This window comes from Dipodomys spectabilis, unplaced genomic scaffold, assembly GCF_019054845.1.
Source record: "Dipodomys spectabilis isolate Male_0828 unplaced genomic scaffold, ASM1905484v1 ptg000141l, whole genome shotgun sequence".
Classification (NCBI taxonomy): Eukaryota; Metazoa; Chordata; class Mammalia; order Rodentia; family Heteromyidae; genus Dipodomys; species Dipodomys spectabilis.
Window position 1 is genome coordinate 9,378,167 of NW_024870818.1, and position 14,783 is coordinate 9,392,949.

Sequence of the window (14,783 nt, forward strand, 5' to 3'; positions counted from 1 at the left end):
TATTAACTTGCACTATTGTCTGATATTCCCACCAGTGAGCCTCTACACTGTCAGAAACCACTAATAAGAATGGAAACACCTTCAGTAGGATTGCGTTGACTGCTCTACTGAGAAACTTGGGACTTGGGGACTTTGGAAACCAAGGCCTCAGAAGACAGGCTGGCCTCAAGGCAGGGGCCAGATGCCAACAGCTGTAGCATCTGCTTCCCCAATTCCCCAAGAGCAAGCCAGTCCAAACAACATGTGGGTCCTCTTCTGACTGTACCCACATGCTGTACACCATGTACAACATGGCAGGCCAGACACTGCCACCTGCTCCGGACATCCTGAGTTGTCCTCAAAACAGAAGCCATCAAGGCTGGAGACCCAAGCACTGTAGTCCCTCGCAACGCCCGGCAAGACCAGAATGTTCCTTGCACCCAAAATCCATCATCCTTCCTGCCAGCTGGCAGGACACTTTCCCTCCAGAGCCAGCATTTCTGTGGAATATTCAGAAGCAAAAGCATTTATCACAATGACACAATGACTTCCAGAAATTGAGACATCTAGAAACAACCATTTAAGTAGTATCCCTTGTATCCCCTGTCACTCTCTGAAATGATCCAGCTAGAGAGAAAGATAAAGCAGCGGCTACTTTTTGCAGAGCAGGTAAAGCATGTGTTTTCTGTGCAACAGCAAAGGACAAGAGCACTTCTGCAAAACCCTTCCTTTCCTCTCTGAATGGCTCACCCTCCCTAAATAACTTCTAGTAGCAGTAAAAGATTAGTCCAAACTTCAATTTTCCCAGACTTTCCCCTTGTTTTTTTGAATCTATAGCACGATTGGAATGAATTGCCTTTTTTCCAAATAAGTATATTTTCAAAGCATGAACTCAGAAATGGAAGATAGCTGCAAAACCAACAGAAAATCTGGATGAAAGAATTCTGTGCAGTGAAACCAAGAGGTTCCAAATTAAGCTAACCATCCCACTGTGTTCTGACTCTTCTTCTGTGTCCCCTTCCTTTATTGATAACCCAGGTTTCTCCTGTCTTCAGAAATATTGAGCTATGTTTTAAAAAAAGGTTTGCCAAATACAATATTGATATATAAAAAATAGTTTCCTCCCACTTTCTCTCTCCCCTAATCTCCCCCCAAGTTGTACAGTTCTTTTCCAACATATTGTCTTGCAAGTATCGCTGTTGCATTGGTTCACCCTTTGTGCTTTGTCTCATTATTTTGTTGTTCCCCTCCCCTTCCCTAATTCAGATTAACATATATACAATGTCCACGGTACAAAAATCAAATACAGTAGCAACTGAGGATAAATCATAGGAAAAAATACAAAAGAAAAAAGAAATCACATAGTACATTAAGTGGGAGAAAAATAAGGGAAGGGGTAACAAGTTCAACAAGAAATGTACTCAGTACTTTACATATGTAACTGAAACCCCTCTATACATCACTTTGACAATAAAATTAAATTTAAAAAAATTAGTTTTATTTCTGTGTGCTGTCAATGAATAATTCAAACATGAAATGAGGGAAACAATTCCACTTAAATAAGCATCTAAACAGATAAAATGCTGAATAATAAATGTAATGAAAGAAATATAAAATTTATACACTAAAAACTATAAAATATTGTTGAAATAAGTCAGAATACTTACATAGACAAGATAAATGAGTGCAGCACAGTTCATACTTTTTTTTTCCAGTACTGGGGTTTGAAGTCAGGGCCTTGAAGCTGCATTCTGGCAACTTCAAGAACCACATTTCTAGCCCTTTTTTGCTTCTGATGAGCTTGCTTTACTCAGTTGGCACTCTACCACTTAAGCTGCACCTCCAGCACAGCTTTTTGCTAGTTAACAGGAGATGGACTTTCAGAAACTTTCCTGTCTCAGATTGGTTTCGAACCATAATCCACTGGATCTCAGTCTTCTGAGTGGCTAGCATCCACAGAGGACAGAAGGCAGAAAGTTATGCTAGCCAAACGCTGTGTGAAACCACCTCTTTCAATCCCTTCAGGTAGAGGTCCCTTGTTCTAATCACCTCATAAAGACCCCAAATCTTAACACAAATGTTTATAATGGCATTATTCATTGGCAATAAAGAACATGGGAACAACCCAAATATTCACCAATTGGTGAATGAATAAATAAAATACCAGATCATACACAGACATATAGTTATATAGATGGACTATTACTCAACCCTTAAAAGGGAATAAATTATCAATATATGCTACAGCATAAATGAACATATAAACACTATGCTAAAGATGCAAACATAAAAGGCTATATAATTTGTATGAAATGTCTACAACAGATACATTTGTAAGAAATTTGTCAATTTGTATGAAATGTCTAGAATAGATAAATCCATAGAGACACAAAGTAAATTAGTCGTTTTTGAAGACCAAAGAGGGAGTAGGGAGCATGTTTCTTCTTGGAGTGATAAATATAAAATTAATGCTGACTGGTATACAACTCTGTCAATATACTCAAACCACTGAGCTACAAATGAGTACATTTTAGGGTACATGAAATATATCCCAACTTTTTAGGAAAATATCCCAACTTGAATCATATACAGATATTTCTAAGTATATTATGTGTTGGTAAAAACCCAAGCAATTCTATTGAAAACATTAGGTAAAGCAAACATAAATATACTTTTTAAATATCTCAATTTACGGTGACCATTTAAAGTATGGTTCCAAGAGTGTCTCAAGGGAATTATCAAATGAATTATCACATTTTCACTAATTGCCACACTGAAGGATTAGGACACCAGGCTCCCTGAATGAGGGGAGACCCTTCCCTCTTCCTAATCCTCACCCAAGAATGGTCTTCAGCCTGGGCTGAAGAATCCAACTCAATAGCTGCTGATGAATGCCATTAGCAAAGCAAAATTCACTGCAAAACACTGTTTAATGAGTCTTCATCCTAAAATATAATAGCACTAATCTGGACTCAAGCAAGTGAAAGGCCTTGGTGTCCAGCAAGGCTGTTTTACTAGGTCCAAACCTAAGTTATTCAAGCAGAAGCACATTTGGCTATCTCTCGGCAACATGTAGTTTCCTACAAGGGAAATAGAAACATGCCAGATAAAACCCACAGAGAGTAATTTGTCAGCGAACACAAGGCCTGCGCCAGCTTCCTCAGCATTGCCACAGTGCCAGTTCGCCTGGGCCTCCTCACCCAGAGGGTTCTCTCCTCTGCCCACTGCTTTCAAACAGAGTAATAGGACATGTACCTTGAGAAGGAGTGCATTTAATTATCGTTTTCTCTGACCCAAATGGGCTGACAACACAGACAATACAATCACTTAATAACCTTGACATCTGGCTGAGTAAAATCACAGTGAAATGTCTATTCAGGAAACCTTAAAAAAAAAAAAAAAAAAAGCCAACTGCTCATAAGTATTTTAAGTTTAAGCACTTTGGAGAGGAACCCTGTTCTCAAGTTTTTTTACATTTATTTTCAGCTACCAATGAAATTCTTAACTGACCTCATATATTACGTGTTTGGATAAGTAGCAAACATACAGGTATAATATTGCATCTCATAGAGAAAGCAGAGCATTTTTTAAAGTTCATTACCTTTACAGAGCCATAGGGCTAAGACTAGTCATAACTCCTATCAAATGGGTCAATCTTCTGCAAAAAGGATTAATTTTAAGCAGACTAAGCCCATGTTTTAAAAAAAATAGTACAAATTTTCAGTGCTGCATAGTAGTTTTATAGTAAGAAAACAATTTATTCACTGATAAGAAAAATACTCAGTCACCCTGTGAACAAATTTCACAATTTAGACATTCTGATCAATCAGCCTAGTATTCCCACATAAATATAAAGCCTCCAAATAACTTTCAAAAAGCTTTTTCATGTTCTCTACATTTCATTTGTCCAATGAATACAAAATTAAATTTATATACAATATATACTATACATATATGTATATTTCACTTATTTATATATTATATGTAATATACACATATATGTATATCATATATACACATTGTATCAAGAATGTGCCAGGTAATGAACCTTTAACAAAAGGATATATAATATATGCTTATTTTTTTACTGAGATAAAGTGAAGGCTGAACGTCACTCATGCTAATCTGCTACCACATAACACTGTGGCTCTGTGGAAAAATCAACCATGCCTAGTAAACTCCAAGTCCACTACTTCCCAGAACTGGCTCTTTATCAATTACCTTTTCAATCATCTTCCCTTCCTGTAACAGAGAGACACCATGTGGCCTTTTGAAGTTGCCATGATAATGCCCCGGGAACTTAAAGCACACATCACACAGCATGCATCACTAGAGTCAGCCACCAATTCCTATTCTGCCACACAGGCAAACCTCCAATCAAATGCCCTTCTATCTACAAATAAATGGCACTTTAATATACACTTTTTATCTTAGCTACTTTTGTTCTTTTTACCAAAAAAAAAAATGTAATGGTTATGGACAGTACAGTGTCAAAATACCTTCAGCAAAAAAAATGATGAAATTTAATTTGAATCCAGTTCAACATGCTTATCACTAAATTTGGCCAAATGTCATCACTTCCCAAACCCAGTCTGCTTGTCTTTAAAATGGACTTAATAAGGTACCTCCTTTAATGGATGTTTGTATGTTTCAAAAGGACATTCTTTTAATTTGTTTAATGAAAACACTTGACCCATTAGCAATTATTATTGAATTTTTCTACAAAATTCCTTGTTGTGCAAATTTGTTGAATCTATTATGTTATATCAAAGCAACATCGAGACAAAACACCTACAGATAGATACTTACATTCTGGCTCCAGCAACCAACCACCTCAGCCAAATAGCTTATCACTTCAGTTATAACTTCAATAACATCAACTTTACACACTCCCTGTAGAGTCCCTGTGTTCACTAATTCCAGCCAACAATCTAGAAAGCTATCTGGCTTTGGTAAAGTTACACAAGTGATCAGCTGAGGGATGAGCTCCCATGCTGAACAGGCACTGCAGCTAAGCATCTCAGTCAGGCCATGAGCTAGCAGGTCTGTCCCCAGTGAGCATTCCAACAAAACAAATACTGTAGTAAGCACCACCATAAAATGTCCCGTTTGCAACAAACCAGCATTCTGCACAGACTAGCAGCCAACTAAAACATCTTTTGATGAGACATGTAAATAAGGAGTTCCCAGGAAAGCTGGACAGGACAAAAGGATAGAATGAGTCATTATTCCTCCAGGAGAGAGGCCCAGCCTTGTAATTTCCCTCAAGTTCAATAACTCAAATACATCATACATCCAGGCATTCAAGTATAGAAACAGAAGTAAAGATTCTGACAAATGCTCACCGGGGACAAATGCTTGAGCTTCCATTTACAGAGAAAGAAGAACTCACCAGAGAGATGGGGTCTTCCTCATTCTGGCACTATGTATGTCTGATGCTCATTTTATCTGGTCTGTCCTGAGTTATCACCCTTTGTCCTGACACTCTGAAGGATATTGTTAAATTCTGAACAGGAAAGTATAAAATGTGGGAGGAAAACTGACAAAAATAAAAATGTATTCTCACGAAAGGTCCAGATGCGTGAAGCCTCATGCTTCCTCCATCTCCATTAGTTGTTTCTTTTCTCATAACCATTAGGAACTGACTTCCAAGTTAAAAAAGGGAAGCCAGGAAAAAAGATCACAGATCACAGCTTGTCATCGCTTCTAATCTCCCAGCTTCCTCAAGTTTCTCCTAACCACAATCTATCTACATGTGTGCCAGCCTTCCCATGGCCATGATTTTATCATTTCTCAGTTCAAACACAAGGACACCTACCCCTTACCATACAGTACCAGTCAAAGCAGCCATCATGGTGCTTACTAAGTACCAGGATCTGCATAGGGTCTTTCTTCAGTATTCCCAATGCTTACAATGACCCTAGAAGGAAGGTGTAATGGTATGAGTATCATCATCATCATCATCATCATCATCATCATCATTTATTTTTTTTGGTCAGTCATGGGGCTTGTCCCTGAGCATTTTTGCTCAAGGCTACCACTGTACTACTTTAAGCCACAGCACCACTTCAGGTTTTCAGGTAGTTAAGAGGAGATAAGAGTCTCACAAACTTTCCTCCCTGGGATGGCTTTAAACCAAATCCTCAGATCTCAGCCTCCTTAGTAGCTAGGATTATAGGCATAAGCCTATAAAAAGCATGTCGCTTATTTATACTTTTTACTGGGATTTTCAGCTTGTAGTTTTAAGAATCATTTGGGAACTTCAACCAAACTCAACTTCATTGTTTTTAGTCAAGCTTTACAATTCTTCCCCTGTGGTCTCCTGCTGATTGGTAGCTTCTCTTCAACAGCTGTGCTCTTCTATCTAAAATATACCCCTCTTCCCATGCTCATCTCAAAGGTATCTCATCTAGATGGACTTCTTCAACCTCTTAATTGAAAATAAATCATGTCTCATATGTCAAATCTTCTTTTTATCACCCTCATGGAGCTTTTCACATTTGATTTTCTCTGTCTCTTTCTCTTTTTCAAGAGATTAAGTATTATTATATTGACACCCATGCCTAGTATTAGGTATGTGGACACATTTATTTTAGCAATGATTTATGCGTGAACAACTTTAGGGAAAAAAAGTATCTTGATTTCCAGTGTACAATATTTTCTGCTGTTCTCATTGATTAGTTTCTTTTAGACTTTCCTAATTTACCTTGAATTCTGGGGCTGGGTGCTGTCCCTGAGCTCTTCAGCTCAAGGTGGGTGCTCTACCACTTGAGCCACAGTGCCCACTTCTGGTTTTCTGGTGGTTAGAGATAAGAGCCTCACAGACTTTCCTGCTCTGGCAGGCTTTGAACCATGATCCTCAGATCTCAGCCTCCTGAGTAACTAGGATTACAGGCATGAGCCACCAGCACCTGGCCTAATTTACCTTTTTTATTCGTGTGTTCAAATCAATATAAAAGTAAGCCTCCTATCTAGAAGGCAGCATAGCATTAAGCTTTTCATGAACGCAGTGCCTGTACATGCTAAGCAAGCATTCTGCCACTGAGCTATATCTTCATACCAGGATTGTCTTCCTCTTCCAGTGATACTTCCCCTGGGATTCTTGATAGAGACTGCTTCCAGAATAAGGACTAATGGAGCCAGAAACCTTAGAAATATGTCCTTATGACCCAAACCACAGAATGCCAGCCAGCAGGTTACAGTACCACCTGGCATCATGCAGGAAGAAAAATCCGAAAATAGCTAAAAAGATGGCTAACCGCAAATATAACGCTTGTCATGTGGTCCCAATCAAAAAGCTCAAGGAGCACGAGGCTAACTGTGTCAACAGAACTTCTGTGGATGATGAACCATTTAATCTTCCAAAGTTTACTTGCTCTAGTTTGGAATCAAATGAGGAACTTCCTAATGCTACAAATCAAATTCCTGACCCCGATGTCTGGAAGGTAGATACCATGCATCATTTTCCATCATTTGTCCTTAAGGCTTTTGCTCCAAAGATGCTGGTTTGTGAAAGTGACTCAAAAGACCTAAAAGCTATGACTAATAAGCAACCTAACAACTATAAGTCCTGGAGAAAAGATAAGAAAAACTGATGGAGAAGTTATCAATCAAAGAGTCAATAGGGATTTGTTTTTAAGTCACTATTTAACTTTAGGGACGTCTTAATTATCAAACTTGACAATTCTGTCACTGACATCTTAATATGTTTTTTTTAAAATAAAGAATATTTAAAAGTAAGCCTCCTGTAGAATTATATTATTTTTCAAAATATGCCTAATGATGGTTATTTAATTTGAATTCTGAGCTTCACTGGAAGGGAAGAATCTGTGCCAAGCACTTCCTATTCCTACTCTAGTAACTATCCCAAGAAATGAGATTATCCACAGTTTCATTTAGATATGCTTGCAGAATCGCAATGTTAGTATTTAGCCCCATACTCTTCCCCCATCACATTGCACATGTTTGAAGAAGCCATTTCATACAATTCTCTGAAGATATTTTTAGCTTGCTCATAGGTCTCCATGGAAATTTAGTGGAAATTAGTGACTCCCAAATCTTACATCTGTTTTGTTTCTGATTTTCAGTAAATTGTTTTTTTCATAACCTGAGATGAACTCATTTATGCCCAGGCTTATAGGTACATGTCAACATCCACTAAGCTATTTCTGTCATCAGAGATGATAACAAAAACTAGTCAACCTTTCATAATGTGGTAATTATTATTCAAAAAATAATTAAAACATGGTGTCTTCCCTAAAGTCAGCAAACAGGCAAGACAAGAAAAAGAATGTGTAAACACTTAAATGAAAGAAGTCAAATACATAATCAAGGGGTTAGGAAGATTAAATCAATTCTAACTATCTTTAAGAAAAGACTAAGAGCTCTACAGAGAAAATGCATATTTGAATGGGGAAAAAACCCAGGGAGGTAAAAAGACAAATGATTATTAATGAGTAGCTAAAATAAAATAGGCGAATTAGAGGAAAAGACTGAAGATCTACAAGATGAAGCAAGATAAAAATGGGTATGAAATATGAGAGACCCTGGAAAGCCTTGTTAGTCTAGTATTTTTAATCATAAAAGTAATTATGACCAAGCCTCTGTGAAATGATGAGGGCAGTGGTTAGAAATGAAGGGTTAAGCAAGCTGAGACAGAGATAAATTCAATTCAATCAGGAATTTGTGAGGCCCTACCATGTTCAAGACATCATGGCTGGAGTTGCTGAGCTGACCTTGCCCTCCGGGACTTGTAAGAATTTTGTAGCTCAATGAGATAGTATAAACAAAGGTGAATGCTGCACCTAAAAATCATGATATATGGCAGCCTGGAATTATTCCCCAGAGAACAGCACTCCAAGGTGATGGGAGGAGGCCAAAGTTTTGCAGTGACAGAGGTAACAAAGTCATCCTGAGCATGCTTGAGCACACATGCTAAGCTCATCTAGGAGGAAGGCTGTTAAGCAAACATAGAAAAGAGCCTTAATCAATAATAATAATAATAAAAAAACAGATGCCAGTGGCTCATGCCTGTAATCCTAGTTACTCAGAAAGCCGAGATCTGAAGATTGTGGTTTGAAGCCAGCTTAGGCAAGAAAGTCTGTGAAACTCTTAACCCCAATCAATCACCAAAATTCTAGAAGGAGAGGTATGGCTCAAGTGGTAGAGTACCAGCTTTTATTAAAAAAGCTAAGAAACAGTGCCCGTGCTTTGAGTTCAAGCCCCAGTCTTAGCTCATAAACAAGCAAACAAGTAAATGACTCTTATCTTCATGAGGTTATATAGGAAAGAAATCCAAGAAGACAAGAACAATTGCTAGAAGCCCTGGGTACCACCTATAAGGACAAATATCCTATGTTTCAAATACCAATCACCAAAGGCTAGTAGTGAGGAAAGAAATATTTTATTTATTTATTTGCAGTACTCATGATTGAATTCAGGGCTTCACTATCACTAGGAAAATGCCCTACCATCTGAGCTATGACTCTAGTTCTTTTTTTAGTATATATTTTTATTTTAAAGATACTGTACAGAGCAGTTACAGTTACATGAGTAAGGTAATGAGTACATTTCCTGTAGAGCATTGTTACCCCCTCCTTTGTTTTTCCCCTACCATCCCTTCCCTTCCCACCTCCCCAACTCCTCCCTCCCTCTCCCAAAGTTGTAAAGTTCACTTTCAACATAGTGCCTTGTATATCTCATTCTTACAATGGGCTAACCTGTATCCTTAAGTATCCTTATTTCAGTTTTTTGTTATTTCCCTTCCCCGACTCTAGTTCTTTTTTTCCAGTTTATCTTCCAAAGAAAATTTTTTCTAACTTTGTCTGAGCTGGTCTAGACCCAAGATCTGCTATCTCCATCTCACAAGTACCTGGGATTATATTAATATTATATATTATGTACTACATTAAAACCTCCAATTATTTTACTGAAAGTGACTAAAAGGGGCACTTTTAGACAAGAGGAGGCTGTTTAGGGGCTAGGCTCTTCAGAGTCTATCTGTACTCAGAGACTGGAAAAATTTCTCTCATTGCGTAGCTTGACTTTCCTTTCAACTCAGGTTTTAAAAAAAATTACAATTAGCATAAGGTGTTTTACCAACAAGGCAGTTATTTCTATTCTTCCAAATTCTTCCAGGAGTAACTGATGTCACAGTAATTGAATGAGCAGTCAGGTTATCAAACCATCACACCCTCCAGGGTCAGAATGGGATAAAGACAAAGTAGAATTCAAAGAACCAATATTTTCTCAACTTTGGCTGGCACGTCGCCCTTTAGTGTAAAGGAGAGATACCACCCTGCCCGGTAAAACGTAAAAATATCTTTGAGCTTTATTTAAAGCACCTCAGCAGAGCTCAGGTGGCAAAAGAAGAAGCAAAAGCAAGAATATGAACTTGAAACAGTTCATGGTTGTCTTCTGATTTCCTCCAGCATTCATCCTGTAGCCCTCCCAGCAGTTCAGCCTAAGGGCCAAGACCAAGGCTGAATGACAGCAAGTTCACGCACACAGGGGCTATTCTGTTGGCAGACAAAAAAAAATGATGGTAAAGAAGTAAAAGCAGAGAAATAAACAAGATGTGTTCAAATAAGGACTGTCACTTTGAAAACAACAACTAGAATAGAAAGCTTTTGAAAATGCACTGGGCAGGGGAGAACTCGCTCAGCAAAAGGAATATGAGGGCCAAGACCTGAATAAAAAGGATCCACCATGGGAAGACATGAGAAAGGGCCATCAAGTTCCATTTTTAAAATCACATCTCTAATATGGAACTTAAAACCACTAGCAAATAACCTAGGGTTCTGAAGTTAGCAGCAGTATTTCTAATAGCAGGGAAAATAAACATGAGCTCCTGGGATTGCCTATAAAAAGGGAATGAGTCATTATTTCTTTTATGAGGTTTTCAATGACTAATTAAGAGAGCAAGGAACACAGAAAAATAACAACTGCTTGTACTTTTGCTGCCATGCTCAGGAATGACATCATCCTCCCAATGTATCTGTCCCTAGAGGAAGTCCATGTTCCTAAATTATCAGTCATGAGTTACGAATGTCCAGTACTGTAAACAGAGAAGGGTTTCGTTCAATAAATCTAAGTGATTGTACAAATCACATGCAGCCTCAAGAAAATATTCAAAGCACAGCAAATGAATGGAAACGTGAGAGATGGGAAGTAGAATAAGAGAGAGGCTGGGCTGGGTGTGGCCAAACTCCTTTCCAAATTTCATTGGTTGGGGATGACCAAGAGACTATTCTGAATGTTGAAAAGTAAAAATTTGGCCCAGTAATACTTACTCAAGCATAATTTTATTGCCCCATTAACATTTTTTCAACTGTACCAAGGTTCTCTAATAATATAAGGAAATAACTCAGATGCATGTTGCTATGCTAACAAAAAATTAGCTCAAGGTGAATGTCATATTGATTGCTTGGTGAAAATCCTTTGTTAGGACTGATTCATCCTTGCCTCCTTTCAAACACAAAGACAATGCAGGCTCTTTAATCCCAATTTGTGCCATATTTTGTATTGAGAAACTGATTGTGACTCACTTAGGAAAAGAAATATCTAGACTTGTAGGCTGTTTTACAACCATGCTTCAACATGGTTTCGCATTAAAAACAAACAAATAGAGCAAAATGAAAAGATGGCATTTATGGTCACCCAAAGCAGAAGGCAGAGGTCCTCCAAGCATAAATCTTCCAGCTTTTCTCCTTTTCCTTCTAACCTTTCTTTTTCAACTCTTACCTTTGCTTTTCAATTTCCAATAGCTCTCCTTTGCCTCTAAAACTCAACATATAAGCTCCAAACCCCAAAAGGTAGAAAAATTTTGAACAACTAAGGTATAAAAAGGCTGGCGATTACTGATGCATATCTTCACCATAATTACTGCCAACAAACACAAACTTAAGCATATAGATAAAAATATATCCTTTCTCAACTTGATTTTGAAATTTAATGTTGCCATGTACAATGGAATTAGCAAAATGGGATGAAAAGGAATGGAGAAAGAGAAGACTAGGTGTGTATTTAAGCTGATGCATTTAAATACTAATATTGAGTCAGCTACTACAAAAACAAATAGCTATTATACAATCAGGTAATATGTTACCTCATTTAATTCTGAAAATAGTCTTGTAAGATAGGTGTTACTATTATTATCAGGTAAGGACACGGGCACAGGAAAGTGAAGAGACTTACCCATATCACAGAGTTTGTAAGTCTCAGTGACTGGCTTCCTAAAGGGAAGAACCTGTCTATGGAAGTACATGAGCCATCAGCTCTGCTCTGACATATCCATGTGAAAAAGAATCTCTTCATCTCCCAAAACATTCCTTTTATCTATGATTCTGAAATCAGACTGATGTACCTTGGAAGTCATAAAAGAGTGAAAGCATTGTTTGGAGAACACTGCTGTCCAAGTTATAGAACCGCTCAGAACTCTCAAATCTTAGTATACTTCACAAAAGGCCAAGAAACCATCAACAAAGATCAATGGAGGTTCTTCACGATGCTTAATGCTACAGTTTGAACCCTAAATGTCCCCCGAGACCCTTATGTTGGGGCCCTTAGTCCCCAGCCCATGGCATTATTAGGAGGTCATGGAATATTGAAGATTTAAAGTCACGGAGATTGCACTACTCTTCATAGAAACAGTGAGACTCTAGCTCTTTTCTCTTCTCCCTCTCGTTTACTCGTCCATGAGGTGAGCAGGCTTCCTTAGCCACATGTCCAAATTCTCTTACGATGAGATGGATGTTCAGGTACAGTACAAAGGCTGTTACTCAGTGCCAGCACCATGCTCTTGGGTGCTCTATACTCGAATATTATCCTGGTTAGTCGCCTCACAGTGTCAACTTAATGATTCCCATTGTACTGGATCTAAAAGATACCACCAAATCAGGTGCAGGGAGCTATCACACTTAGAGACACTCACATTCTAACAGGGAGAAAGGCTGAATAAATACGTAATCACTGGGACTATCAACTGAGACGAGGACAGAGGTCCCAAGGTGTCAGAGAATGGATATGGTCCTAATTCCAGGTGGGCTTTCCTAAAGAAAAAAAATGTTTGCAAGCTGTAATTTTTTAAAGAGTATTGAAAAAATAGAAAACAACAACAAAAAAGGATATTCTCATCCATAAGGATAGCCTGTGCAAAGATCTATCCATACACATAGACAAAAGAACAATTTCTGTTTAAGACATTTCCTAGATGATAAACACAAGAAAGATAGCTGCCCTGGTCCATTTTTTTCCTTCAAGCTATTTTCTCACAAATAATGAAATCATTTTAATAAAAAACAAATACTGAAACCTTGAATTATTTTTAAAAACTGAAACATTTTTCTCTGTTCCTCTGTTGCTGAGCAACGTACTTTTCCTATGATACAAACTAAGCCTGGATTAATGTTCTTTAGTGTATAGACGGGATATCAAAACAGGGTTTCCTGATTGCAGAATGTTTAAAAAAAATAAATACAATAAATAAAAGAGAAGAGAAAATGGAAGGATTGTGGATTCCTATCAATTGAGTGGATATTTGCACTGGAAATAGCCATCCATGATTTCCTCAATTCCAGAAGCTTCCCTTGTATGTGCAGGCAACATAATAATAAAGAAGCATTATGCAGAGTCTCACATTACTGCAGACATATAATAACATAGCAATGTCACTCTTACCACCATACCTATAATTATGTACTTTCAGCTACTGAATGGTTTTCATTAGCTTTTGTCCCTAACTGGAGTAGAAGGTGCTAAACTCTGCCTGTTGAAATTACTCAGGATATAGTCCCCAAGGTGAGTTCAATCAGCCCTCTGGAACTCCACACTTGTATCTGGAGATTCAGTGAACAGATGATGGAAATGTTCAGGAAAAAAAAAATCTACGCCTGTACTGAATATGCAGATTTTCTTTGTCATTATTCCCTAAAGAAAGTGATATCACAACCATCTCCATCATACTACAGTAAGTCATCACGAGATAAACTATATGGCCAGATGTACATCTACTATAGGTATAGATCCTACCATGTTATGTATAGGGACTGAGCACCCACGGATTTTGGTATGAGGATGGAGGGTGTGAGGACCAATGTCCAGTGGATACTGATGGATGACTACACCCCCCCCCCTCACAAATAACAAGTCACCAACAATCCAATATAAAACTCCAGAGTGGTAAGCTCAGGCCACCCTACAGCCATCTGCTTGTGCCTAAAGTCAGATGTTCAAACTGTAACAGAAATAGAGAGGAATTTGAAAAGAAATACTGAATTAATTGAACATATAAAACCAGTGTGGGATGGGGAAGGGAGCCAGGATAATTAGTAGACAAAAGAGAAGATGCAGGAGTTGAATAAGATACCAGACATAAAACACGCAAGACCAGGGTTAACAATACCAAATTGTAATGACTATATACAATTTTAAAAGGGTTTGTTTGTGGAAGATTACGAGTTTCAGTTCAGTAAGGGCTTAATATGAGTCAAAGTGTGACACAATCACTAAAAATCATTTTTAATAAAATGGCTGGATGACTACTAAGTGTTGGACACTTAGAACAAGCTAAGTACCTTCAGTCCTAGTAACAATCCTTTGGGATTGATAATTGTGCACTCATCCATTCATCAGATATTTAATGAGCACCTACTATGATCCTGGCACTGTACTAAGAATTGGGTAGGTGGATATGTAAAGCAAACAGATATGGTCTCTGTCCTTCATAAAATATAGTCTATTGAATCCTTATTTTTTATTCTTGTTTTATGGATGAAGAAAATAAAGCACATTCAAGTGGCTTACTT

General features: G+C 37.9%; 2 protein-coding genes across 4 annotated transcripts in view; one reads left to right on the forward strand and one right to left on the reverse strand.

Moving 5' to 3' along the window:
• Ccdc85a (coiled-coil domain containing 85A) overlaps positions 1–14,783 on the reverse strand; it is a 183,349-nt gene that overhangs the window by 122,296 nt on the left and 46,270 nt on the right. The window lies entirely within an intron of this gene.
• LOC122117514 (gametocyte-specific factor 1-like) lies at positions 7,040–7,574 on the forward strand. Its single transcript, XM_042691278.1, has one exon. It carries the CDS (start codon positions 7,113–7,115, stop codon positions 7,572–7,574), a length of 462 nt encoding a protein of 153 aa, XP_042547212.1. The 5' UTR covers positions 7,040–7,112.

Coding starts and splice junctions, on each gene's coding strand:
- LOC122117514 (XM_042691278.1), top strand. CDS start 7,113: ATGGAGCCAGAAACCTTAGAAATATGTCCTTATGACCCAAACCACAGA.